Below are 26,077 nucleotides of genomic sequence, written 5' to 3' on the forward strand. Positions count from 1 at the left end.
CAGAAACGGCGGCTGAAACAAAATGACTTAATGCCAATATCCTTTCTCAACAGTGATAGAGGGGAAGGCAGGAATACGCAGGAGCCGACAATTGATTTCAGTGTTGTTGATTATTAATGTGTAAAAACTTAAGTAGTAAGTCAGCTCATATAAATAGTGTAAATTACCAACCAAAGCTTGAACTGGATATGTGAAATTATAAGCTGGAATTTAAGGCTTTGCTTTCGTATTTTTAACAATTTTGATATATTTTGGGAGGTATGCTGAAATGCCTCGTTTCGAGCTAGGTTTCACCAAAGAGAAATGTTTGAAAACGAGTTTGGTTTCTTACGCCAAGCGATTGAATCAGAATATCTACTATGAGCAATCTAAGGCTCACTTTGAATAGCACAAGCCGACTCTGCAAAAAAATTTTCAGACGTTATTTTTTTCGCAGTCCTCAAGAATAGGCGAAGAGCTTCCTTACTCGCTTAAGCAAAAGAATTAAACTAATTTCAGCAGGGGATAATACTAGAGTTTGTTAGGTCTTACAATCCCTCTTATTTGCTCCAACAAGAGCACCCAATAATATTAAAAACAGTACACCCTGAAGCACTTCACTTGTTATATGTTAAAAATTTGAGTTTTACGAAACATAATGTCTCATTCGCTGCTCTCGTTAAATATTCAGGAAATTAGCAGCAAAGCGAAAAGTAGGCTTACTTGGCATAGCTAAGTAGTTAAGAATACTTATCGAACATAAGAAAATCATTTTTCTGGTTCTAAAATGTTCCTCAAACGCATCCTGAGAGCTGTTGTTTTAAAAAATTCATTTTTAGTCTGATTGGCTTAGAGTCGATCACCGTAAAATTTTCTAATTTTTTCAATGTTTTGATCTTGGATTTTTTTCTGATGGCTCTAACTTTCCATTTTTTACAACCAAAGAAACCGGATTGATCTTTTTTAAACTTCCTAGAAATTTCGGCTTGGAAACAGTGAAAAATTGATAGGCCGGCCAAAAACTGTTGTATCATCCACGCGCAAACGAAAACAAAACACAGTGACAATTTCTTACCGCTTTTTGCAAATAGCCGTCATAAATTAAGTCTAAAGTCTTAAAGTTTTTCAAAACTCCTTCAAAGTTTAAAACCAGTGTCCTTGAGATTGTTCCAGGTTATACTTACTCTTAATCAAAATACAAACAAAAGCTTTTCCATTTTAGCCTAATATTGAAAACATTCAGGTCACTAAACGACTGTTTCTTTTTTAACTGGAGTATTTGAATAAGCATATTTTTTCCATATGTTTAAACTGACACTGATTAAGTAAATCATCATAAAGGCTCTAACTTTAGAAAGTTTAGTTGTAGGTGGGCATGTTTCACTGAAATTTTTTTCGATAGTTGGGGTAAATCCATTGCAACACAACGCTTTCCATAGCAACTTATTTCACCATCAAGATAAAATCTCACAGCAAAATATAATCTATTTGCTACTGGTATTGTATATTTTTTTTCAATAAGGAATCAAACTCGATCTTCAGTGATTAAAAATAATTTGTGTTTGCAAAGCCTCTTCGACAATTCGTGAATGCAAAGCATCAACAGCAAACTTGTTCAAAAAAGAAACTTCATATAAATCTTAACAATCTTTCCGACTAAATTAGGCATTTGTTTGTCTGATGTAGAATTAATTTTAGCTCTATCAAGATTTCTCGAAATTAAATTTTCGAGTTGTGATTTTTTGTCTTCAATTCCAATCACATAAGTTTTATAACTATCAAAAATTCCCAGGAAAGTTGCCTTTGTTAAGGTTTGTGTTTTCCTACGAAATTGTTTTTTGGTAAAAAATCATTTGCAGAGCATAATTCAATTCAAATATTTTGTCCACAAGCATTATCAAAGAAACGGCTTGCGATAGAAACAGAAGTTCACTCATTTGGTGAAAACAAAAAAACCAAAACAATAAAAAAAATTATGCCAGATGCAAAACTATAGTTCAAACTATAGGTCTTAACTTAAAAAAACTTTACTCTTAATTTAAAAAATTTTTTTTGAACATTGCAGATCTTGTAAATATTCCTTGTTGAACAAAGTTTTTTCTAGAACGCAGTGTTTTGATGAATGAGAAACTAAATCAGGAGAACTGACTACTTAGTTTATAAAACTACTCAAATTCCTGCAGATAATTTTTCAAACACTCTCATTAATATTTTTTACGCCTAAACCAGCTTTTGCAATGTCTTTCAAACAAGCCATCTATACATCAAGTTTTGCCGTGTTTTTTACTCTGGTTAATTATATTCAAGGTTTTGCTTATTTTTTTGGGCAAAAAAGCACAACAAAAAATCAACAGGTTCAGTTCTTGCGATTCTTTCACTCTTTCTCTTTCTCTCTCTCACTCTCAACCTCTCTCTTTCTCTCTCTTCCTTATCTCTCAAGGGCTCTCTCTCTCTCTCTCTCTCTCTCGGTTTCTCTCTCTCTCTCTCCCTCTCTCTCTCTCTCTCTCTCTCTCTCTCTCTCTCTCTCTCTCTCTCTCTCTCTCTCTCTCTCTCTCTCTCTCTCTCTCTCTCTCTCTCGGTTTCTCTCTTTCTCTCTCTCGGTTTCTCTCTCTCTCTCTCTCTCTCTCTCTCTCTCTCTCTCTCCCTCTCTCTCTCTCGGTTTCTCACTCTCTCGCTCAACCTTTCTCTTTGCAGTGTGTTCCCGTTTCTGTTCTCTCTCTGTACGTGTTATCCTGCTTCTGCTCCCAGATACTCCCCTGTTACATTTTAATTCTTTATATGAAAAATATTGAACGTGCATCTGGGGGTGCAAATATTATGCACCCAACAAGCTGGTGGTGGCAAAATGGAATAGAACCCTTTTTATCACTGTTTTAGCTCTTTTTAAAAATTTGTTAATAAATTGAAGCGTTGAAATTTAGTGTCACAAACTTGTTGTACACGAGAGTTGGAGGTTGGAGAAGAGGTTAAGAAATGTCGTAAATTGCTGCAAAACCCAATAATTTCGATGACTTTAGTAGCACATGCTCCGTTGATTCTGATAATATTGATAACTGGGGTAGCAAGAAAAATTGGTGAAAATTTTGCCCTCTCAAGTCTAGGGAAAATGCTCGCTATCGCGATAACTTGAAAAAAGTAAACGAACTGTTATACCTTAAAAAGGAGCAGTAAAATGACGGTCCCTCTTGTATTTCTTTCTGAGGAAGAACATAGCGAAGTGTCCTCCATTCTGGCCCCATTTCAGAAATGCCCTCTTCAGCGGACAGAGCCAGTGGAGAGCCATTTATTGCCAATGTCAGACCAAAGAGACCTTCAAAACACATTCAATACCTTGACTTCAAATCCAAAACTTTATCTAATCTTTTCAGAACGTCTCATTTTCCCTAGTAACATGAACCAAAATCAACCGGTAAAAAAAGATTTCATAAAGCAAAGAAAATTTAAAAATCAGTTTGACAAAATAACAAAAAAATGTATGTGATGAAAAACGTGTACAATTTGCTATTATCAGTAACAAAATTTGAAAACAAACAAGTTCTTTTATGGTAATATCTTAGAGAAAACAACAATTTGTATTATAAACAAAGAGCTACAGCAACTTACCAATGTAAATTCGACTATTCAAAATTAAGTTATTGAAGAAAACAATTACAATAGACTCCTATTCGTCAAATAACCGAAAATTTTCACGATAGAGGAAATTTTCTGTCAAATTTTTGAAAGCAACAATTTTGTTGATCATTTAGTTTGTATCATTTTTTGATAGCAATCTTTGTTGTGTAGGAAATTTTGACAGAAAGTTTCCTCCTTCGTGGAATTTTTTTATTTGTCAAATGAGGAGTTTTAAATTGAAAGGTCAAATGATGATAATTTTTGTTTGGACACCAATATCAAAAAACACAGATTTGCTGCTTATGTGTAAACAAGTACTCTTGGCGAACTATTTTATACGGGTTTGTTTTTTTGTAATCAACACTCGTTGAGGCAATTTTTGCGCATTTTGTTCAAATGGAAAGTGATGTGATCCATGTTTAAAATAAAATGATCCTATGTTTAAAAGTTTTCCCTGAATGTGATTATTGTATTCATCATTTTGGTCTTACAAAGCAAAGAAACACTAATCAACAACAAATTTTATCTTTTTAATTGATGTTGTGAGTGTTCTGTATTTTCTGTAAAATCTGCAGGATCTAATTGAGCGATGTGTTACGACATAATGAATGAACAAATCAAGGAACCACAGATAAGCTTTATGTTCCGACCCCTTTTTAGCAGCGGAGGACCTATATGCTCAACTGACTTTTTGCTGAGTCAATTTTCGCCGATCGATATATTCTTCGTACAGAATTTCGACTGGTATCATTAGAAAGTTTTCCAAGGGTAGAATATTAAATTTTAAAGAATGTTTTTTTTGACCTTCGTATTTTTTAAGAAGTTACGGAGATTTGAATTTTTGAGAACGATCAACTCATTTCCGTTGTTCTGTTTACAATTTTAGTAATTTCTCATTAAAATTGTGATCAGTTTTGCTTAAAATATGATACAAATGTTAACGAAGGTCTCACGGTTTTACGTTTAAAGACAAAAGAAAGTTGGTGATTTCCTTGAACTAACTCTTTTGACTAAAATCTTGGCTAATATTTTGAATATACAGCTTTTTTTTTAGTTTTTCAAGAAAAAATGCATCAAATATGCTTCTCTAGACCACTTTGTCCTAATTGACCAGTATTGCAGACCAGAAATTGCTGACAAGATCTTCGTTTGCTCAGATGGGTGCTGCTTTTGCTCTCGATTCCTAGTTCCTAAGAAAGTGTTCTGGAACTGACAAATTCGCTGATTTAAAACATTTTTTTTATCAAATTTGAATAATTTATTTTGAAATATAGAGATTTACACTCGCCAAAAAAGGCCTTGGACTGTTTTCTTAACTCCGTCATCTTTTAAAACATTATTCTAAAATTCAATTTTTCGTCTCAAAAACGCACAAGTCTGTTTTCATTTAATCCATTCAACGGAGGCCTTAATGAATAAATACTGTGTTTATGGCTCCGACAAGGTATTTTTGTAAAATTTGAAAAAAAATTCTCGAGCTTTGCTAGAAATGGTTGCTCTTTATTTAAATCTAATGACTGAATCTGTTCAATCATAGGTTTCATTCATCATCTTTGAACATATGAAAGACATTATTTCTAATGTTTTCAGTTGACATCTAGTATCTTTCAGCAAAGATAAATCGATTTGATTTTGTTTTTTGTTTGTTTTTATTTATTTCAGTTTGATTTTTGTTTATTTTAATTTAATTAGAGAACAGAAAGACTTCAAATCAAATCTGAGTCAATGAAAAATTAAATTTACGTACATTTACGTGCAAATGGAGGCCAGTGGCCTTTTTGACACAATTAGCCAAATAGTCATAATTTTTGGCTTCAACACTGTTTCCGTATAATTGTTTGTGAAATATCGATATTTGCCTCCTAATCGCTGCTATTTTATAGTGTTCTGACCTAATTGCTGATGACGCTTCCAATTGGCTTCATCAACAATAAGAATTTAAAATTTTATTCTTGGAAAACTTATGGTTGCTATGACATATGGTTTTTAAGAAATGGTTCCAATTAAAAGTTAAGTGTTTTTTGAGATGTGGAACATTTTATCATATTTCTGTAACATTGTGTCGTATACCTGTCGTATGTCCTCTTTCAACTGAGTCAAAATATAGTTTGCATTGCTATTTTACCATTTATGGGTTAATGACTTTGGTAATACCCATTTTTATGACTTTATCGTTGATTTTCGGTTACTTTCCAGTTTTCGAGGATCGTTCTTACTGGCTTGTATAATTACCACATTAAGGACAAGCCATATATCACTTTAATCAGCAGGCTTCTTTTTGTTTTTTAAATGTTTTTTAGTGAACGGGTTACGATTTTGAAGGAGTCGACACCGTTTTCTCATCAAAATTTTACTGACTCTTTGATTTTTATTTGTTCTTTTTGTAGTTGTATAATCTTTTGAATAATGACAGTTCTCAATGGAATTTTCTGAATAAACCAATGAAGTTATTGAATGGTTTTGTTTGATAGATAATGGTTTTCATGATTTTTTTAATGAAATTAATTGTCTTGAGAAAGTTTAAAAGTATTTTCAATTTTCCCCTTTTCGTTTTTGTCTACACGTCTATATTAATTTTCGATTGAAATTGAAATAGACATTTAGTTTTGGTTGTTTTTAATGCTTGATATGTCCTTGATTTTTTTTGTCTTTTCTCTTAGACTCCCTAATAACAGATATTATCGTCCTTTTAATGAATCATTATTCAATTTGTCAATGGTTTCATTTTAAAGCAATTTTTATTTTGATACACAGTTTTTCTCGAGCAATATTTATTAATCTTTTTAAAAATTCTTTATCTTTTCCTCATTTGAATGACAATTAAGCAAAAAATGTGGTTGAGCGGGGTCGAACACACATTATTGAGCCTCCTTTTATTTTATATGCCCAAACTTGCATGCGATCTTTTAGGTCTGTTGGTTTGCAACGATTTGTATTGTGTCAGCTTTATGAACTATAAGTCATTTTGTAGTAAGCAAATCATGCTTAGATCAAAACATTTTCACAAGTTTTTCTGGAAAAGTATCAACCGCATTTGTCGTCCCATACAAAATATAAAGACACAAAAAAATTTATAAACTAATGTCTGCTTTATTTGAAAAGCTAATTAGTGTTTGAGAAATTCATCGACATATACAGAATGAAAAATAGAACCCATTTTATGATTTTATTTCGACAAGACTAAACTAAGCTTCAAGACTGAATTAAGCTTCAAAATAGGTAATTTGGTTAAACGTTAAGTAGTGTTTCAAGTTGTAGCTCTTTTGCGATAACTTTGTTCCATGTGTGTTTTCTCTGATTTAGTATTAAGCATCATCTAAGTGGTTTGATTTTTAAGTGCTGTTTGTCCGTATCACTGCGTATAATTCAGCCAAAATTTCAACTTTTTTTAGCGCAGGCGTTCATATCCTAACTTCAAACTTTTTATTGTGCGTTTCATAAATTCTTTATCATATCTAAAATTTGTGAAAATTGATCACATCAGACTTTCCGTTGACTCATTATAGACCCTCAAGGTTAGAAAACGGAGAGTCTACTGAGGGCGAAATAAGTTTTCATGCGAATTTTCCTTTTTACACAAAAAATCCCGGCTGAGTTGTTCAACACGCAGCTTACTTTCAGCCTTCAATTCATATCTCTCTGTGCAACAGAAAAGGTTGCGTTAAATTTTTGCTCCTTGCGGTGCCAATATGTATTGTTTCAGAACTTTCCTTTCCCGTACTAATTGTGGATTAAGAAGGCAATTACTCATAGCTCTATTTATACGAACATTTAATTCGTATTTTTGAATTTGTTCTCAAGCAATTACCAATAAAAATCAGGCAATAAAGTTCCAGGCTAATTAAATGCTCAAAATGATTTCGCTTCCGCAAAGCGCAAAATTTGACGACATTTGCCTTTTCGGACATTGGACACGTAGTGCCACCTGAAATGTTTTTTTTTGACAGTTGGTACACAAAATCATACGCTTTTTAGTTACGAAAAAAAGAATGGACTAACGTTTTAGTTTGTTTATTTTTGATAGAGAGCAATATAAAATCAATCTATTGAGAGCCGCTCATTTCAACTATAAAGATTCTGATTTTGATATTCGAGTTTTCTTCTGTTTCCGACAATTTACGTTACTCTTTAAAACTTCCGACTCGTTGATGCTGTCCAATTTTTCTAAACAACTGACCTATTCCAACATTAAAAACCTTGAACCTAAAATCAAATTTTATGATTTAATGAAAAGCTTATTTTGAGCATATTAATATGTTTAGGCATATTAAGACTTTCTTTTCGTTTCGAAGCCAGCACCTTTCAACGTTTTGTTGGGTTTCCGCAGCAGTTTTCATTCGACCAGTCTCTTGTCATTTTTTCGATATAGTCTTCTTTATAAGATTCAAATGAAGTGAAAAATGAAAAAATTATGAGAAATTCGGTTACAATATAGTATCAAATTCAGTTCATTATATATGTTATAAAACAAATTACGCAACATAACGACTTGAAGCGACGGTTCATACACTACCACGTTAAAAGCAACCATAAACGGCCTTTTATTTTGTTAGAAAACCGATTGAAAACGGTCGCGCCGGTCAAAAAATGGTTATCGCTTCGATCGTTTCACTCTAAAACTCCGTTCAAAAAGTTCATTTCTTATGTTTCTGTTTATACATTTCAAGTGGGGGTTAACGGTGATTGGAATTGTCAAAAGAGAAAGGTTAAGTGTGTCAAAAAATTAACTGCATATATATATATATATATATATATATATATATATATATATATATATATATATATATATATATATACGCATCAAAGTAAAAATAATTGGTTAGAATGTGAGGTAAAAGGAAAGCAAAGTTACCTGATAGACAAATAGTCAACGTCCGGTAAATACCCATGGTTATGTAAACAAAATGTAACAAGCTTGAACAAAACTTAACTGTGTTTACTTTCACTAGTTTTTGATTGTTTTCTGAACTAACAGGTTGTTTGTTTACTCACATATTTCAGATGTTGTTGACATCAGACAGTCCAATTTCAAACACACTTTAGCTGATTTGATCAGGTGTAGTACGATTAGGGTCAAGTAGTCATTGGTATTATCTGCTATTTGTGTTCATTTTTTCTAAACTTTCAACTAAAGAATAATTTAGTACGAGGCTAATGACACAAAATTTGGGTCTTTCCCATTATAGCCCCCCCCCCCCCCCAGCGTAGTGGTAAGCAGATAACCTATACCCCCCCTCCCCCCAATCATGGCAATTATACTATAATGGGGGGCTATAATTTCATGGGGGGGGCTATAATGGGAAAGACCCCAAAATTTATCTAAACGCTTTTCGGAGCACTTTATTGATTATAAGCTTAGAGTTATTGTTTTCTCATCAAAACCATACACCAAACTAACAACAATTTGTCTATAAAAATTCAAAAGTTAACCTAATTCTAAAATAAAAAATAGCCAAGATAACTAATTCCAAATGGTGCAAAAGCAAATTGAATTTGTGTTCAAGCAATAAAAAGGTTTTTTTTTTTCGTTTTCGGCTATGGGAACCTTCCGGCCCACTGAATATTCCCCCTCAGCGGCCCTTGGGATTTGATAGGAATTAAAGACAGCCGATTTTTTTAATACGACCAACGAAGTTTTGTATTTTGAGCCAATTTTGTTTCTAGAAAGTTGCTAGAACATGCAATTTTCGTTTTTTGATACACTGAAAAAATTTCGACCATATGTTCCATCAGCTATCTGAGATCACAGCCTTGTGTCCGTGCGTCCGTGAAGGTGCGAGAAGCGTTGGTGCTCTATGATTGTTCTTTATTGTGCCAAATTTGGCTATATATAGCAGGTTATAACCGCTTTGTAAAAATCTCAGATCTTCTCAGTTGTTGCCCCCCCCCCCCCCGTCCTGCTACCGCCAGTTGCATCGGTCGAGTTGATCCCCAAAAAAATCAAAGTCATTAACTTTTGAAGTTTTGAAAGAAATTGATTGAAAGTTAAACCTTGATTTAACTTTCAATCAATTTCTTTTTAAAAAAAGAAATTTTTAAATTAAGCCTGAAAAGCAAAAAAAACCAAACGCAATTGATGTACCAAATGGAATTTGGGTGGAAAAAAGTCTAAAAATTTAAATAGTGATCAATTTATGGTAACTTTTGATAATCAAAATCTAAGGACTTGCAGATATCGTGGTTGCCTTATTATATCTGATTTTGCAGATAGCGTGGCTTTTTTAAATATAATGTTTGAAAATAATGACATTTTTTTCAAAAATGAATTTCAAAATTGAAGAAAGGTTTTCTTCCTAACAGAGCCCGATTTAAAAGAAACAGAAAAACAAAAAAGTTAAATTTATTGTTTGTACAAAATAGCATGAATTGAAATGACTTTTATTGCAGACTATGTTTAAATGGAAAACAAACTAAAATTCATTAGTGTTTCGTACTATAATTTTGTATGGGTGGCGAATTGAATTTTGTATGGGTCGCGAGCAAAGCTGTTATTACGTTTGTGAATTGGTGGGATATTTTGTCATCAAATTGTTTGCATTTTCTTGTTAATTTCCTACCTTTGAGGACAAACTCTTTATGATCATGTCATAGAGAAATGGATGAGCTTCGATTACAGCTGTCAGACTCCATCAATTCATCACAATTTCCAACCTTCCATCGAAATCGTTCGTTGGTCAGTTTTTACAAACATACATTGACTGTAGAATTTAGTTCATACGTGGTTTCTTTAGTTAGTTGACAATTTTAAGCAAATAAGACCAAGAATATTCGAGCTAGAAAAACTCGGGGTGATTCACATCGAAATTTAGGCGGTTGAAACTACAAACAAAGGTAATCAAATTATTCCCCATAAATTTAACAGTTAATAACTGACCTTAGTTAAATTGCCTTGCCCACATTCTCCTTTATTCTTCAGGCTTTAAAAAAATGAAGCTCACTCGGGTTATGGACAACAAAATTGAAAAAGCACGAATCGGAAAGACTCCAATAAAGCTACCTCCGTTGGCTGACAAAACATCAGGGGAAGATCATATTTGGGTCTTCAATACCAAAACAAAGAAATGAACAAAGAGCAGCAGATCCAATAAGGGAAAAAAGTACCTCGCTGCGAAGCCAAGCGAGCAAAAACAGCAGCAAAGCGAGCAACAACAGCGTCAAAACGAACAACGACAGTATCAACCAACTTATGATAGCGAATGGTCGAAGTGAGAGTACAAAGTGAGCATCCCTTTGCTGAGTAAAAGCTAACTCTAATTTGATTTATATAATTGTCATGTGTGTGCTAGTCGGGTTTAATAAATTATGTTATCAAAACTGAACAACTTATCTCTCAATTTTTTGGCTGGACACAATTAATAAAAAACAATGCGATATTCCACCGCTAATGCCGGCCTTTAAGTAACTTCCTCCTCTATTTGGGCCCATTTCGTTTCCAGTATAACAATCCCAGTGGGCTTGCTGGAACTCATCGGTCTCATAAATCAAGTAAATAATTATCCGAAAAGCTCAAGCTAGCATTCTCAAATCTGTTGATGTAACGAAAATAAAATCATCCGTGCCATTAATAAGAAGGGCAGCGACCATCAGTTTTAATAAATGGCGGTTCGGGCCTTCTCTCCGTGAGCAACGGAGGATTTCTTCAATTTTCCTTTCCTGATTAGGGTATCCGGTCAATATTTTGCTAAGTGCAGCGCAAACGCAATTAAAATCTGTAGCATTAGTGTCCACGGTTTTAGGGATAAAGGTTGTATGATCCCATGAGGTGCATTCTTGCAGCAATTGTTTTCCAGTATCGGCCTATCGTTAATAACTAGGCCTAATTCGTCACAAATTCTATCAGGCGTAAGGCGAGTAGCATGAACCAAAGGGCCGGTAAATTGCCGATTAATAATCTGATGATTGCAATAATCACAGTTGAGTATTACTTCCCGAACAATAAACCAGGCTCCATGAATTTTGTAACAGTGTTTAGCAAGCCATTCGATCTTAACTGCTTTAATATGCTCGTTGTCCCGATGTAATTTTTGGACAATAAATTTAGTATTCCATGGATGCAATACTTTGAGTCCAGACTTTTTGTTAATTAGAGTTAGTTTTGGTTTCATGTACCGACTGCAAAATTCTTTAAAATGGTGCCTTTTCTGTCGATTAAAACCCTCTGTTGAATTGTTCCAAACCGATGAAATTTGAGATTGGATTGATATAATTGCAAATTTTTTGGCGTTCTAAGTCAGTAGGTGAATGAAAGCTATTAGGAATTATGAATTAATGAATAGGTGATTTGCTATTTTACTGGTGTTTGCATAGGTTCATTGGCAAACAGGCAATGGCGTGCTCACTAACTCCTTGACTGAGTTATCAGAGCATGGAATATTGATCCAATCGCTCCGAAACGAAGCATCCTATTTGCTGTCTAATTGCTCCATAACCAAGAATTTAAAATATTGCGACCCTCTGCAAGTCCTCCCTAATTCCTCAAGCTCGAACTCCCTGAAGTTTTAACTGATAGCTCCTAGGAAAACTCCTGACGCAATGAGAAAGACAACGGGCTCTTTCCGGTACCCATAACCGTTCTTTTGGCCTTTGAAGTAAACACAGAACCAGATGAGAAACGAATATTTTTCTTTAAAAGAGACTGAACTTTTTCTAGAGTCAAAAAGACCTCGTTCAGACGTGAAGAGTTCAGATAAATTACCTTTAATCTCAAATTCTTAGCGCGAAAACAATTTTCCAAGAGAAAAAGTGACAGAAAGAGCTAAATTTTTTTTCTTGTTTTTTTTATGACCCTAAAGAATTGGTTAAAAAATTTATTTAAACTAAACATTGCTCATTGCTTAGCCTAATTGGGAAGCAAATGTATCATAGGTTAAATTGGATGCATATCCGTACTTGGACAAAGTAAAAACCACACATATTGCGTAAATTTGCACACATATTGCTGAGCATGAAACGTGAATTCTGCCATATTCTGAAACTATCAAACCGAGTTAAACACGCAGCTCCATTCATCTTGAACAAATAATTATATAAAATAAGTTGCACCTCAGAGGTCAGGTCACAATGTTCTAAATGGAATGACATGTTACGTTTTGCTGATGAAAGTTTAATTATGTTAAGTACCCGTAGGCACAAGAAAAACGGTCAGAGAGAAATTTGCGAATATGAAAAGCAGTGGTTTGTCCCATAAATTAGTGATAGTTTGAGAGACGAAGCTGATGCGTGAATTCAATTTGCCTAGTTAAAAAGAGTGTTGGAAAATAGTGATTAACCGACCTTTCGGATTAGAAAAATTACCCTGAATTAGTGATATCGGGATTGTTCTAACTGTTGTAAGTTATATCTAATTTTTAGTTTGAATAACAGGATAGTGTTTGACTGTGTTCAAAAATTCTCTGCATCCTTATTGCGTATGCTGGGTTAATCCTTAGCTTCAATTCTTTGATTCGAAGAACCGATATATTCCTGGTTGTTTTAATAGCTATATTTCAATGAAGTATTATTTTCATTACCTGGAAAGGAAATTAATTATTGCACGAATCAAATATATTTTATATAAAGCTTTGAGAGAGCAACGGGGAAAACAGTCTATACTTAATTGTCAGGCAAACTCACTCTTCTTCAAAGAACCTTTCAAATTTGTTAGAGTGTTGGGCGGTATCCAGTCTCAGCTAGTAGCCTTCTAACAATAAATATTCAACAATAAATAATAAAAAATTCTACAATGGATCTCCTGGGTGGGCTGCTCTGACATATTAAAATAGATAAATTTTTACCAATTTTGCGCATCAGCCAAAATTGAGTAAAATTACTTCCTCAAACTGGCATCAATACTCGCCCAACAAAGCGAAGAACAGGTATCGGAATTGACGAGCTTTAGACTGTCTTATTAAGCGAATACAGCTTCATCAAATTCTTCAGCAACTAACGAAGGACTGCTGGTTCGTCACACGAATATAAATCAGTTAACTCAGACCAGAAGTCGGGCTAATAGATTGAGAGAACTACTCAGGCTCCGACAAGATCATGAAGTAAGAGAAAAATTGAATTCGCAAAATTGAGAAGAGCATTGTAACTTAGGTAGTTAAGCAATTACATAGCAAAAATGGCGTTGCAAGCGGACGATACACAACGAATTGCCGAAGCAGCCATTCAAGCTGCGGACACCCTGAATGGTCAATGGTTGTAGGGGCGAGGTGCACGCCAACCCTAATCCGATATACAAAACTTGGGTCGATTTGAAAAACTTTTTGTATGCATTGTTGAGTCGAATCGTTGGAATGAAGAACAGGCAATGACTTTTGTCCCAACATGCCTCAAAGGCTGGGCATTTGACAAATACATTGCGATGCCCGACCACTTTCGAAAACAGGAAGATGGGCAGCCGGTACCAATTCTGGAAAAAAATGATTGAATACTTGTATCCTCGAATGATGCCATTTCGAAACCAAAGAACTGATCGAGCCGAGTTTGAAAACCTTATTTAAGGTGCAAAATGAAATGGTGGGAGTCCTGAAATTTTCAAGGGGATTACGGTTCACCGGGGAGGTAACGAAACATAGCATAACAACCCGAGACGATATGAACCATGAACATTTTTTCGAGGGACTCTACGACGCTGGAATCCAAAAAATTTTATGAAGAGAAAATTGCCAAAACTTTTTGGCTGCTATAAATAGGGCACTGAGCCTTGATGCTGGAGCGCGTAATTCTTGTATGCGACAGCGAAGAAGGGTGCTTCCCTATGATCAGTTGTTGAAAACGCTGTTGAGATTCAGAGAGATACTCAGAGTAATGAGATGATGCAGAGAAACACTTCGTCAAGAGTAATTGCCCTTGAGGAGAATTTGACTGATCCTTAGGGGTCTGTCAATGCCAAGATTGATTTATTAGTGATTAGTCAAGCCGAGTTTATGAAAATTTTGTCAAATTTTATGAGCAAATTTGTTACGTCAGTTATTCTTAAGCAGTATGACGACTCACAGAGCGACAATAAACCAAAGCAAGAAAACGATGAGAAAAGTCTGTACAAACCTTATCCGCCTAATAGCCGTTACAGTCAGCAGTATATCAACTCAAGATCAATCAATACGCAGTACAATGATAGACCAGCTCATTAGAATAGCCTCGATAGACGATTAGCGGTTGCAGGAAGGCAGTGTTCTCAATGTGGACAGGAAGGTCTTTTTGTCAAAGATTGTCCTGAGCGCCAAACCAAACTGCAAACCGTTCCTTTAAACTATTAGAGGCTGGAAGGGCCACTGCTTTTAGCCATATTTTGCCAATTCTGCCATATCTGAAACTATCAAACCGAGTTAAACACGCAGCTCCGTTCATCTTGAACCAATTTTTATATAAGACAAGTTGCATCTTTTGACTGGCCTTCTACGCCCACTTTTACACTCAGAGGTTAGGTCGCAATGTTCTAAATGGAACGACATGTTACGTTGTGTTGATGAAAGTCTAATTAGATTAGTTACCCGTAGGCACAAGAAAAACGGTCAGAGAGAAATTTGCGAATATGAAAAGCAGTGGTTTGTCCCATAAATTAGTGATAGTTTGAGAGACGAAACTGATGCGTGAATTCAATTTGCCTAGTTAAAAAGAGTGTTGGAAAAAAGTGATTAACCGACCTTTCGGATTAGAAAAATTACCCTGAATTAGTGATATCGGGATTGTTCTAACTGTTGTAAGTTATATCTAATTTTTAGTTTGAATAACAGGATAGTGTGTGACTGTGTTCAAAAATTCTCTGCATCCTTATTGCGTATGCTGGGTTAATCCTTAGCTTCAATTCTTCGATTCGAAGAACCGATATATCCCTGGTTGTTTTAATAGCTATATTTCAATGAAGTATTTTTTTCATTACCTGGAAAGGAAATTAATTATTGCACGAATCAAATATATTTTATATAAAGCTTTGAGAGAGCAACGGGGAAAACAGTCTATACTTAATTGTCAGGCAAACTCACTCTTCTTCAAAGAACCTTTCAAATTTGTTAGAGTGTTGGGCGGTATCCAGTCTCAGCTAGTAGCCTTCTAACAATAAATATACAAAAAATTCTACAATGGATCTCCTGGGTGGGCTGCTCTGACATATTAAAATAGATAAATTTTTACCAATTTGCGTATCAGCCAAAATTGAGTAAAATTACTTCCTCAAACTGGCATCAATACTCGCCCAACAAAGCGAAGAACACGTATCGGAATTGACGAGCTTTAGACTGTCTTATCAAGCGAATACAGCTTCACCAAATTCTTCAGCAACTAACGAAGGACTGCTGGTTCGTCACACGAATATAAATCAGTTAACTCAGACCAGAAGTCGGGCTAATAGATTGAGAGAACTACTCAGGCTCCGACAAGATCATGAAGTAAGAGAAAAATTGAATTCGCAAAATTGAGAAGAGCATTGTAACTTAGGTAGTTAAGCAATTACATAGCAAAAATGGCCTTGCAAGCGGACGATACACAACGAATTGCCGAAGCAGCCATTCAAGCTGCGGACACCCTGAATGGTCAATGGTTGTAGGGGCGAGGTGCACGCCAACCCTAATCCGATATACAAAACTTGGGTCGATTTGAAAAACTTTTTGTATGCATTGTTGAGTCGAATCGTTGGAATGAAGAACAGGCAATGACTTTTGTCCCAACATGCCTCAAAGGCTGGGCATTTGACAAATACATTGCGATGCCCGACCACTTTCGAAAACAGGAAGATGGGCAGCCGGTACCAATTCTGGAAAAAAATGATTGAATACTTGTATCCTCGAATGATGCCATTTCGAAACCAAAGAACTGATCGAGCCGAGTTTGAAAACCTTATTTAAGGTGCAAAATGAAATGGTGGGAGTCCTGAAATTTTCAAGGGGATTACGGTTCACCGGGGAGGTAACGAAACATAGCATAACAACCCGAGACGATATGAACCATGAACATTTTTTCGAGGGACTCTACGACGCTGGAATCCAAAAAATTTTATGAAGAGAAAATTGCCAAAACTTTTTGGCTGCTATAAATAGGGCACTGAGCCTTGATGCTGGAGCGCGTAATTCTTGTATGCGACAGCGAAGAAGGGTGCTTCCCTATGATCAGTTGTTGAAAACGCTGTTGAGATTCAGAGAGATACTCAGAGTAATGAGATGATGCAGAGAAACACTTCGTCAAGAGTAATTGCCCTTGAGGAGAATTTGACTGATCCTTAGGGGTCTGTCAATGCCAAGATTGATTTATTAGTGATTAGTCAAGCCGAGTTTATGAAAATTTTGTCAAATTTTATGAGCAAATTTGTTACGTCAGTTATTCTTAAGCAGTATGACGACTCACAGAGCGACAATAAACCAAAGCAAGAAAACGATGAGAAAAGTCTGTACAAACCTTATCCGCCTAATAGCCGTTACAGTCAGCAGTATATCAACTCAAGATCAATCAATACGCAGTACAATGATAGACCAGCTCATTAGAATAGCCTCGATAGACGATTAGCGGTTGCAGGAAGGCAGTGTTCTCAATGTGGACAGGAAGGTCTTTTTGTCAAAGATTGTCCTGAGCGCCAAACCAAACTGCAAACCGTTCCTTTAAACTATTAGAGGCTGGAAGGGCCACTGCTTTTAGCCATATTTTGCCAATTCTGCCATATCTGAAACTATCAAACCGAGTTAAACACGCAGCTCCGTTCATCTTGAACCAATTTTTATATAAGACAAGTTGCATCTTTTGACTGGCCTTCTACGCCCACTTTTACACTCAGAGGTTAGGTCGCAATGTTCTAAATGGAACGACATGTTACGTTGTGTTGATGAAAGTCTAATTAGATTAGTTACCCGTAGGCACAAGAAAAACGGTCAGAGAGAAATTTGCGAATATGAAAAGCAGTGGTTTGTCCCATAAATTAGTGATAGTTTGAGAGACGAAACTGATGCGTGAATTCAATTTGCCTAGTTAAAAAGAGTGTTGGAAAAAAGTGATTAACCGACCTTTCGGATTAGAAAAATTACCCTGAATTAGTGATATCGGGATTGTTCTAACTGTTGTAAGTTATATCTAATTTTTAGTTTGAATAACAGGATAGTGTGTGACTGTGTTCAAAAATTCTCTGCATCCTTATTGCGTATGCTGGGTTAATCCTTAGCTTCAATTCTTCGATTCGAAGAACCGATATATCCCTGGTTGTTTTAATAGCTATATTTCAATGAAGTATTTTTTTCATTACCTGGAAAGGAAATTAATTATTGCACGAATCAAATATATTTTATATAAAGCTTTGAGAGAGCAACGGGGAAAACAGTCTATACTTAATTGTCAGGCAAACTCACTCTTCTTCAAAGAACCTTTCAAATTTGTTAGAGTGTTGGGCGGTATCCAGTCTCAGCTAGTAGCCTTCTAACAATAAATATACAAAAAATTCTACAATGGATCTCCTGGGTGGGCTGCTCTGACATATTAAAATAGATAAATTTTTACCAATTTGCGTATCAGCCAAAATTGAGTAAAATTACTTCCTCAAACTGGCATCAATACTCGCCCAACAAAGCGAAGAACACGTATCGGAATTGACGAGCTTTAGACTGTCTTATCAAGCGAATACAGCTTCACCAAATTCTTCAGCAACTAACGAAGGACTGCTGGTTCGTCACACGAATATAAATCAGTTAACTCAGACCAGAAGTCGGGCTAATAGATTGAGAGAACTACTCAGGCTCCGACAAGATCATGAAGTAAGAGAAAAATTGAATTCGCAAAATTGAGAAGAGCATTGTAACTTAGGTAGTTAAGCAATTACATAGCAAAAATGGCCTTGCAAGCGGACGATACACAACGAATTGCCGAAGCAGCCATTCAAGCTGCGGACACCCTGAATGGTCAATGGTTGTAGGGGCGAGGTGCACGCCAACCCTAATCCGATATACAAAACTTGGGTCGATTTGAAAAACTTTTTGTATGCATTGTTGAGTCGAATCGTTGGAATGAAGAACAGGCAATGACTTTTGTCCCAACATGCCTCAAAGGCTGGGCATTTGACAAATACATTGCGATGCCCGACCACTTTCGAAAACAGGAAGATGGGCAGCCGGTACCAATTCTGGAAAAAAATGATTGAATACTTGTATCCTCGAATGATGCCATTTCGAAACCAACGAACTGGTGAGCCGAGTTTGAAAACCTTATTTAAGGTGCAAAATGAAATGGTGGGAGTCCTGAAATTTTCAAGGGGATTACGGTTCACCGGGGAGGTAACGAAACATAGCATAACAACCCGAGACGATATGAACCATGAACATTTTTTCGAGGGACTCTACGACGCTGGAATCCAAAAAATTTTATGAAGAGAAGATTGCCAAAACTTTTCGGCTACTATAAATAGGGCACTGAGCCTTGATGCTGTAGCGCGTACTTCTTGTATGCAACAGCGGCGAAGGTTAGCTTCCCTATGATGAGTTGTTGAAAACGCTGTTGAGATTCAGAGAGATACTCAGAGTAATGAGATGATTCAGAGAAACACTTCGTCAAGAGTAATTGCCCTTGAGGAGAATTTGACTGATCCTTAGGGGTCTGTCAATGCCAAGATTGATTTATTAGTGATTAGTCAAGCCGAGTTTATGAAAATTTTGTCAAATTTTATGAGCAAATTTGTTACGTCAGTTATTCTTAAGCAGTATGACGACTCACAGAGCGACAATAAACCAAAGCAAGAAAACGATTAGAAAAGTCTGTACAAACCTTATCCGCCTAATAGCCGTTACAGTCAGCAGTATATCAACTCAAGATCAATCAATACGCAGTACAATGATAGACCAGCTCATTAGAATAGCCTCGATAGACGATTAGCGGTTGCAGGAAGGCAGTGTTCTCAATGTGGACAGGAAGGTCTTTTTGTCAAAGATTGTCCTGAGCGCCAAACCAAACTGCAAACCGTTCCTTTAAACTATTAGAGGCTGGAAGGGCCACTGCTTTTAGCCATATTTTGCCAATTCTGCCATATCTGAAACTATCAAACCGAGTTAAACACGCAGCTCCGTTCATCTTGAACCAATTTTTATATAAGACAAGTTGCATCTTTTGACTGGCCTTCTACGCCCACTTTTACACTCAGAGGTTAGGTCGCAATGTTCTAAATGGAACGACATGTTACGTTGTGTTGATGAAAGTCTAATTAGATTAGTTACCCGTAGGCACAAGAAAAACGGTCAGAGAGAAATTTGCGAATATGAAAAGCGGTGCTTTGTCCAATAAAATAGTGATAGTTTGAGAACCGAAGCTGATGTGTGAATTCAATTTGCCAAGTTAAAAAGAGTGTTGGAAAATAGTGATTAACCGACCTTTCGGATTACAAAAAATTGCCCTGAATTAGTGATATCGGGATTTTTCTAACTGTTGTAAGTTATATCTAATTTTTAGTTTGAATAACAGGATAGTGTTTGACTGTGTTCAAAAATTCTCTGCTTCCTTATTGCGTATGCTGGGTTAATCCTAAGCTTCAATTCTTTGATTCAGAGAGCCGATATATTCCTGGTTGTTTTTATAGCAATATTTCAATGAAGTATTATTTTCATTACCTGGAAAAGATATTAATTATTGCGCGCAACAAATATCTTTTATATACAGCTTTGAGAGAGCAACGGGACAACAGTCTATACTTAAATGTCTGGCAAACTCACTCTTCATCAAAGAACTTTTCAAACTTGTTAGAGGGTTGGGCGCTATCCAGTCTCAGCTAGTAGCCTTCTAACAAAAAATATACAAAAAATTCTACAATGGCTCTCCTGGGTGGGCTGCTCTGACATATTAAAATAGTTAAATTTTTACCAATTTGTGTATCAGCCAAAAGTGTGTAAAATTAGTTCATCAAACTGGCATCAATACTCGTTCAACAAAGCGAAGAACAAATAGCGGAATTGACGAGCTTTAGACTGTCATATCAAGCAAGTACAGCTTCACCAAAATCTTCAGCAACTAACGAAGGACTGCTGGTTCGTCACACGAATATAAATCAGTTAAATCAGACCAGAATTCGGGCTAATAGGTTGAGAGAACTACTCGGGCTCCGACGAGATTGTGAAGTAAGAAAAAAATGAATTCGCAAAATTGAAAAGAGCATAGTAATTTAGGTAGTTAAGCAATTACATAGCAAAAAATGGCGTTGCAAGCGGACGATATACAACGAATTGCCGAAGCAGCCCTTCAAGCTGCGGACGCCCTGAATGGTCAATGATTCTATGGGCGAGGTGCAAGCCAACCCTAATCCGATACACAAAACTTGGTAGGATTTGAAAAACTTTTTGTATGCATTGTTGAGTCGAATGAGGAACAGGCAATGACTTTTGTCCCAACATGCCTCAAAGGCTGGGCTCTTGACAAATACATTGCGATGCCCGACCACTTTCGAAAACAGGAAGATGGGCAACCGGTACCAATTCTGGAAAAAAATAATTTAATACTTGGAACTTCGAATGATGCCATTTCGAAACCAACGAACGGATCGAGCCGAGTTTGAAAACCTTATTTAAGGTGCAAAATGAAATGGAGGGAATCCTCAAATTTTCAAGGGGAATATGGTCCACCGGGGAGGTAACGAAACATAGCATAACAAACCGAGACGATATGAACCATGAACATTTTATCGATGGACTCTACGACGCTGGAATCCAAAAAAATTTATGAAGAGAAAATTGCCAAAACTTTTTGGCTGCTATAAATAGGGCACTGAGCCTTGATGCTGGAGCGCGTAATTCTTGTATGCGACAGCGGCGAAGGGTGCTTCCCTATGATCAGTTGTTGAAAACGCTGTTGAGATTCAGGGAGATACTCAGAGTAATGAGATGATGCAGAGTAACACTTCGTCAAGAGTAATTGCCCTTGCGGAGAATTGGACTGATCCTTAGGGTTCTGTCAATGCTAAGATTGATTTATTAGTGATTAGTCGAGCCAAGTTTATGAAACATTTGCCAATTTTTATGAGCAAATTTGTTACGTCAGTTATTCTTAAGCAGTATGACGACTCACAGAGCGACAATAAACCAAAGCAAGAAAGCGATGAGAAAAATCTGTATAATCCTTATCCGCCTAATAGCCGTTACGGTCAGCTGTTTATGAACTCAAGATCAAACAATGCGCAGTACAATGATGGACCAGCTCATTAGAATAGCCTCGATAGACGATTAGCGGTTGCAGGAAGGCAGTGTTCTCAATGTGGACAGGAAGGTCTTTTTGTCAAAGATTGTCCTGAGCGCCAAACCAAACTGCAAACCGTTCCTTTAAACTATTAGAGGCTGGAAGGGCCACTGCTTTTAGCCATATTTTGCCAATTCTGCCATATCTGAAACTATCAAACCGAGTTAAACACGCAGCTCCGTTCATCTTGAACCAATTTTTATATAAGACAAGTTGCATCTTTTGACTGGCCTTCTACGCCCACTTTTACACTCAGAGGTTAGGTCGCAGTGTTCTCAATATGGACAGGAATTTCATGTTGTTCAAGATTGTCCTGAGCGCCAAACCAAACTGCAAACCGTTCCTTCAAACTATTAGAGGCTGGAAGGGCCACAGTTTTTTGTAAAAATAGTTTTATTATGGCCAAATTCAAAACAAATATGCTAAGACACGACACTAATGCAGATTTTTATGAAAGAAAAATTAAAATTTGTGACAAAAAGGCCAAACAACAGCACGTAGCGACAAACACAACAGCAACAGAAGATGAAAAAAATCTGATTTGCCGGATTTTGTGAAGTTTCTGAAGCAGCCGTTGTTGATAGCCTAGTGAACGACTCGATAACGAAAAGTTTTTTTGATACGGGGCATCAACAAATCTAATTCAAGAAGAGAAACTCTTCAGGCTTGATCGCTTTGCGAGTGTTTTTGCATATAAAGTTCGCGTAGAAAGCCGACGGAAACACGATAATTGTTCTGGGGCATGCAATATTGGATTAAGAGTTATGTTTTTTATGCGAGGAAAAACACGTTCTCGTGTTGCAAAACGTAGAGCCTTATATGATAGTTGGCTTCAAGGAAATGAAACGCCATGGTTGTACAGTTGACTTTAGATCAAACGAAATGTGGACAGACAGCAAAGAAAGTTCGGCAATAATACTGCGCATGTTTTTTCTGACTGCAGTTGACATCTACCGTTACTGTCGAAAAACTGAAACTAACCCTTCAATGCAAGATATAAATCTTGTCACCGGTCATCAGCTTCAAGCAGTCTCTGGTGATAGTCCCAAAGAAACTGACTATCTCATGGCAGCGCAGCACTCTAGAAATACACAGCTCCAGAATCCAGAAAACCATTACCTGAGTGAAACAGAAGATGAAGAATGGACAGACACTGATGATGAAGTTTTGAATTGGGAGTCTATAAATCAGAAGATCATCCCACCCTGGACCAGGAGGTTGATCAAATTTTAAAATTATCCGCCCGGGGGTTACTGGTGTTGCTCTTGATCAGTTGAGACCACTATTTTGAGAAAATCGAAATGTATTTGCGCTGAAAAACAATGAACTTGGGTCAACCGACATTTTTCAGCTTCAAATAGACACGGGTGACACTCCGCCCAATGAAAAAACCTCTTCGCCGTATTTCCCCGGCAAAGGTACTTATTATCTAAGAAGAACTGAAGAGCATGCTGAATAAAAGAGGCATTCAGCCTTCATCCAGTTTCAACAGTGCCCCTATTGATCTTCAGAAGAAAACAGATTGTAGTTGGAGATTCTGCGTAGACTCCCGCAACATTAACGATGTTACGGTAAAAGACGTCTCTCTTATGCCAAAAAAAGATCAGAGTTTCGATGCTTTAAGCGGAGCAATTTTTTCACCTCTCTCGATGAAGCAAGTGGCTACTGGCAGGTACTGGTTGCACCAGAAGATAGGCGGAAAACGGTTTTCGTCACACCTGATGGTCGGCTGTATAAATATTAAGATGTTTTTCCAAAAAGCCCAGGAACATTTCAAAGGCTTATGAACAATCTTCAAAGATCAACTCGGGAAATTGGTTCTAGTTTTTCCTTATGATGTTTTGGCGTACAGTTCGACGGAAGACAAACACTTCAAAAACATTCAAGTAATATTCAAACTGTTAACTGCAGCAAAATTGAAACTAAAGCCTAACAAGTTGTTTACCTCAGTCATGTTATCGATAAAATTGGCACTCGATGAGACCTTCAAAAAGTTGCTGCTGTCAGAGAATGGCCAGAAACCAAAAACGTTAAACAAGTGCGACCATTCGTTGGTTTCTGTAATTACTATTGGCACTTCGTGAAAGACTTTGCACAAATCGCTCGTCCTTTGCATGAGTTAAAAAAAACGCCCGATTTTAGAGGACTCCCTCCTGTCAACTAGCATTCTATTGAACTTGTCTTGAACTAGCTACGGCACCTATCCTACAGTTCCCTCGGTACGACTGCCTCTATATCATTGAAAGAGATGCATGCAATGTCAGTCTGGGAGCAGTACTTTAAAATTTCATTGATGGCGTAGAATATTGATGGGATTCTGCCGAAAAAGAACAAGTAACGGGACAGTGTCACGAACCTCTAGAAAGGGTTCGTGAACATTGTGCTATGGTTGACGCTATCACAGAAACCATAAATGACGAAAAAGAAGAGGGGGTTGCTATAACATGGACTCGCACAGACTCTGATAATAACGGTTGTTGCACGAAGTCGAGACAATCAGCCGTGTTTCGTACTGAGCATCAACAGAATCAGACAGTAGGTGCTAGTCTCTGTGCCCTAACTTAATTTTGAGCAAACAGGCAGTCAAGCATGGACCTGAAGTAGTAGCCTATTGGTCGCGGTGGTCAGGGCTTGTTCTTAAGAATGGATTTTTGTACATGATGTGGTTTAAATCAGAGAAGAACAAACTCCGTTTCCAGTTGATTGTTCCTGTTTCTTGCAGAAAAGAAATTCAGGTAAATTTATACCTGGAAGAGTTCAGTTGTAGTTACCTGAAAGTTTTTTTTCATTGAATCCAGCAGAAAAACAACAAAAAACTTTCTTCAAATAAAAGGAAACTAAAACAAGACAAAAATACAAAATCTACTGGAAACAACAACAAATTTTTCAAGCAATGTACAACCATCAGCGTATTAAAGTGTCCCAAAGTTGCCAGAAAATTCAGGTAAAAATACCTGAACTGTACAAATTATATGAACCATACAGGTACAGGTAAAAGTCCAGTCAGTGATACCTAAATTTCACTGGTAAGTTTTAGGTATTTTTCAGGTTTGCTTAGGTATGGTTCAGGTGAGACAAATCTACCTGAACTGTTCAATTCAATTCAAGTGTTTTTTCAGAACTAAATTTACCTCAACCTTTTAAGAGTGTACTATTTTGCTGATGCCTCCTTAATTACGTTATTCTAACTCAATTGGTTATGCCATCGCTGCTAAACATTCATGTCAATTTATTAACGCAAAATTTTTGAACAAAAGACACACCGTGACTACCCAGGTCGAGGTGGCCAGACCGAAGTGACCCCTGATCAGACGAGTTTCGAGCGCACACATGTTCCCGGTGCGCTCGAATTACATGGTCTGGAAAAGGCTTCGAGCGCATTTTTGTCTGGACAATGGTCTGGAACTTGCCTGATCAGAGGCCACTTTGTTCTGGGACGGTCTGATCAGAGGTCACTTTGGTCTGGGACGGTCTGATCAGAGGCAGTTTCAAGCGCACACAAGTCTGATCAGAGGCCGATTCGAGCGACATTTTTTTCAAGTTTTTTTTTGTTCTCTTACTGACTTTTGTTGTCTCGGGTAAGAGACAACAATAAAACAGCATTCTGATCGCAACTTCATCTGAAAATCTGATGGGTTTGATCAGAACCAAGGGGTCCAGCTGATAACAACTGCCGGTCCCCTCAAGAAAAGATTTTGAATCAAAGTAGATCAAGACGTTTTTAAGCGAGCTGTCTAAGTTCATTTTTTCAGTTAAAAGCATAAAAAAATGGCATTCTCAGTAATTTTTTTTGATCATTTTTTTCGATTTACTTTCATTAACAATACTTTGAGGATTGGTTTTTTGTGAGTTGAATATAAGATTTGATAAAATGATAGATGAAATGAATATATTATAACGATATTGAAGAGATTTGTTCATGTTTAAAATCATTCTCCGATCAGACTATTTCGAACGCACTTTAGTCTGGACAATGGTCTGGAACTCGTCTGGACAATGGTCTGGAACTTGTCTGATCAGGGGTCACTTCGGTCTGGAACTCGCCTGATCAGAGGCGGCTTCGAGCGCACTTCGAGCGCACAATGATCTTCGAGCGCATTCTCGTCTGATCAGAAGTCACTTCGGTCTGGGATGGTCTGATCAGAGGTCCCACTTGTCTGGGACAGACTGATCAGAGGCGATTTCGAGCGCGACCTCAACCTGGGTAACGCTCAATGAAAATCAGTTCTGTTTCAGATCATTTTCAAAGAAATTTTGGAATTTCAGTACTAAGTCAGAAAGACTTCAGAATCAACTCCGATGAGGTTCTAAATTCCTG

At 36.7% G+C, this 26,077-nt stretch overlaps 1 protein-coding gene across 2 annotated transcripts in view; it reads right to left on the reverse strand.

Moving 5' to 3' along the window:
* LOC142348663 (uncharacterized) overlaps window positions 1-26,077 on the reverse strand; it is a 35,148-nt gene that overhangs the window by 4,583 nt on the left and 4,488 nt on the right. Inside the window, exons 1-3 of one of the 2 annotated variants that reach the window (XM_075400095.1) lie at window positions 8,444-8,547; window positions 3,133-3,289; window positions 1-12 (exon numbers count right to left, since the gene is read on the reverse strand). The exon at window positions 1-12 is cut by the window's left edge and continues 140 nt beyond it. In XM_075400095.1, coding sequence (XP_075256210.1) covers window positions 1-12; window positions 3,133-3,289; window positions 8,444-8,480 — 206 coding nt within the window. In that variant the 5' untranslated portion in view covers window positions 8,481-8,547. Of the gene's footprint in view, window positions 13-3,132; window positions 3,290-8,443; window positions 8,548-26,077 lie in introns of those variants that run through there. The other variant, XM_075400096.1, reaches the window with a different exon arrangement.

Source organism: Convolutriloba macropyga, chromosome 10 (assembly GCF_964194025.1).
Source record: "Convolutriloba macropyga chromosome 10, txConMacr16.3, whole genome shotgun sequence".
Classification (NCBI taxonomy): domain Eukaryota; kingdom Metazoa; phylum Xenacoelomorpha; order Acoela; family Convolutidae; genus Convolutriloba; species Convolutriloba macropyga.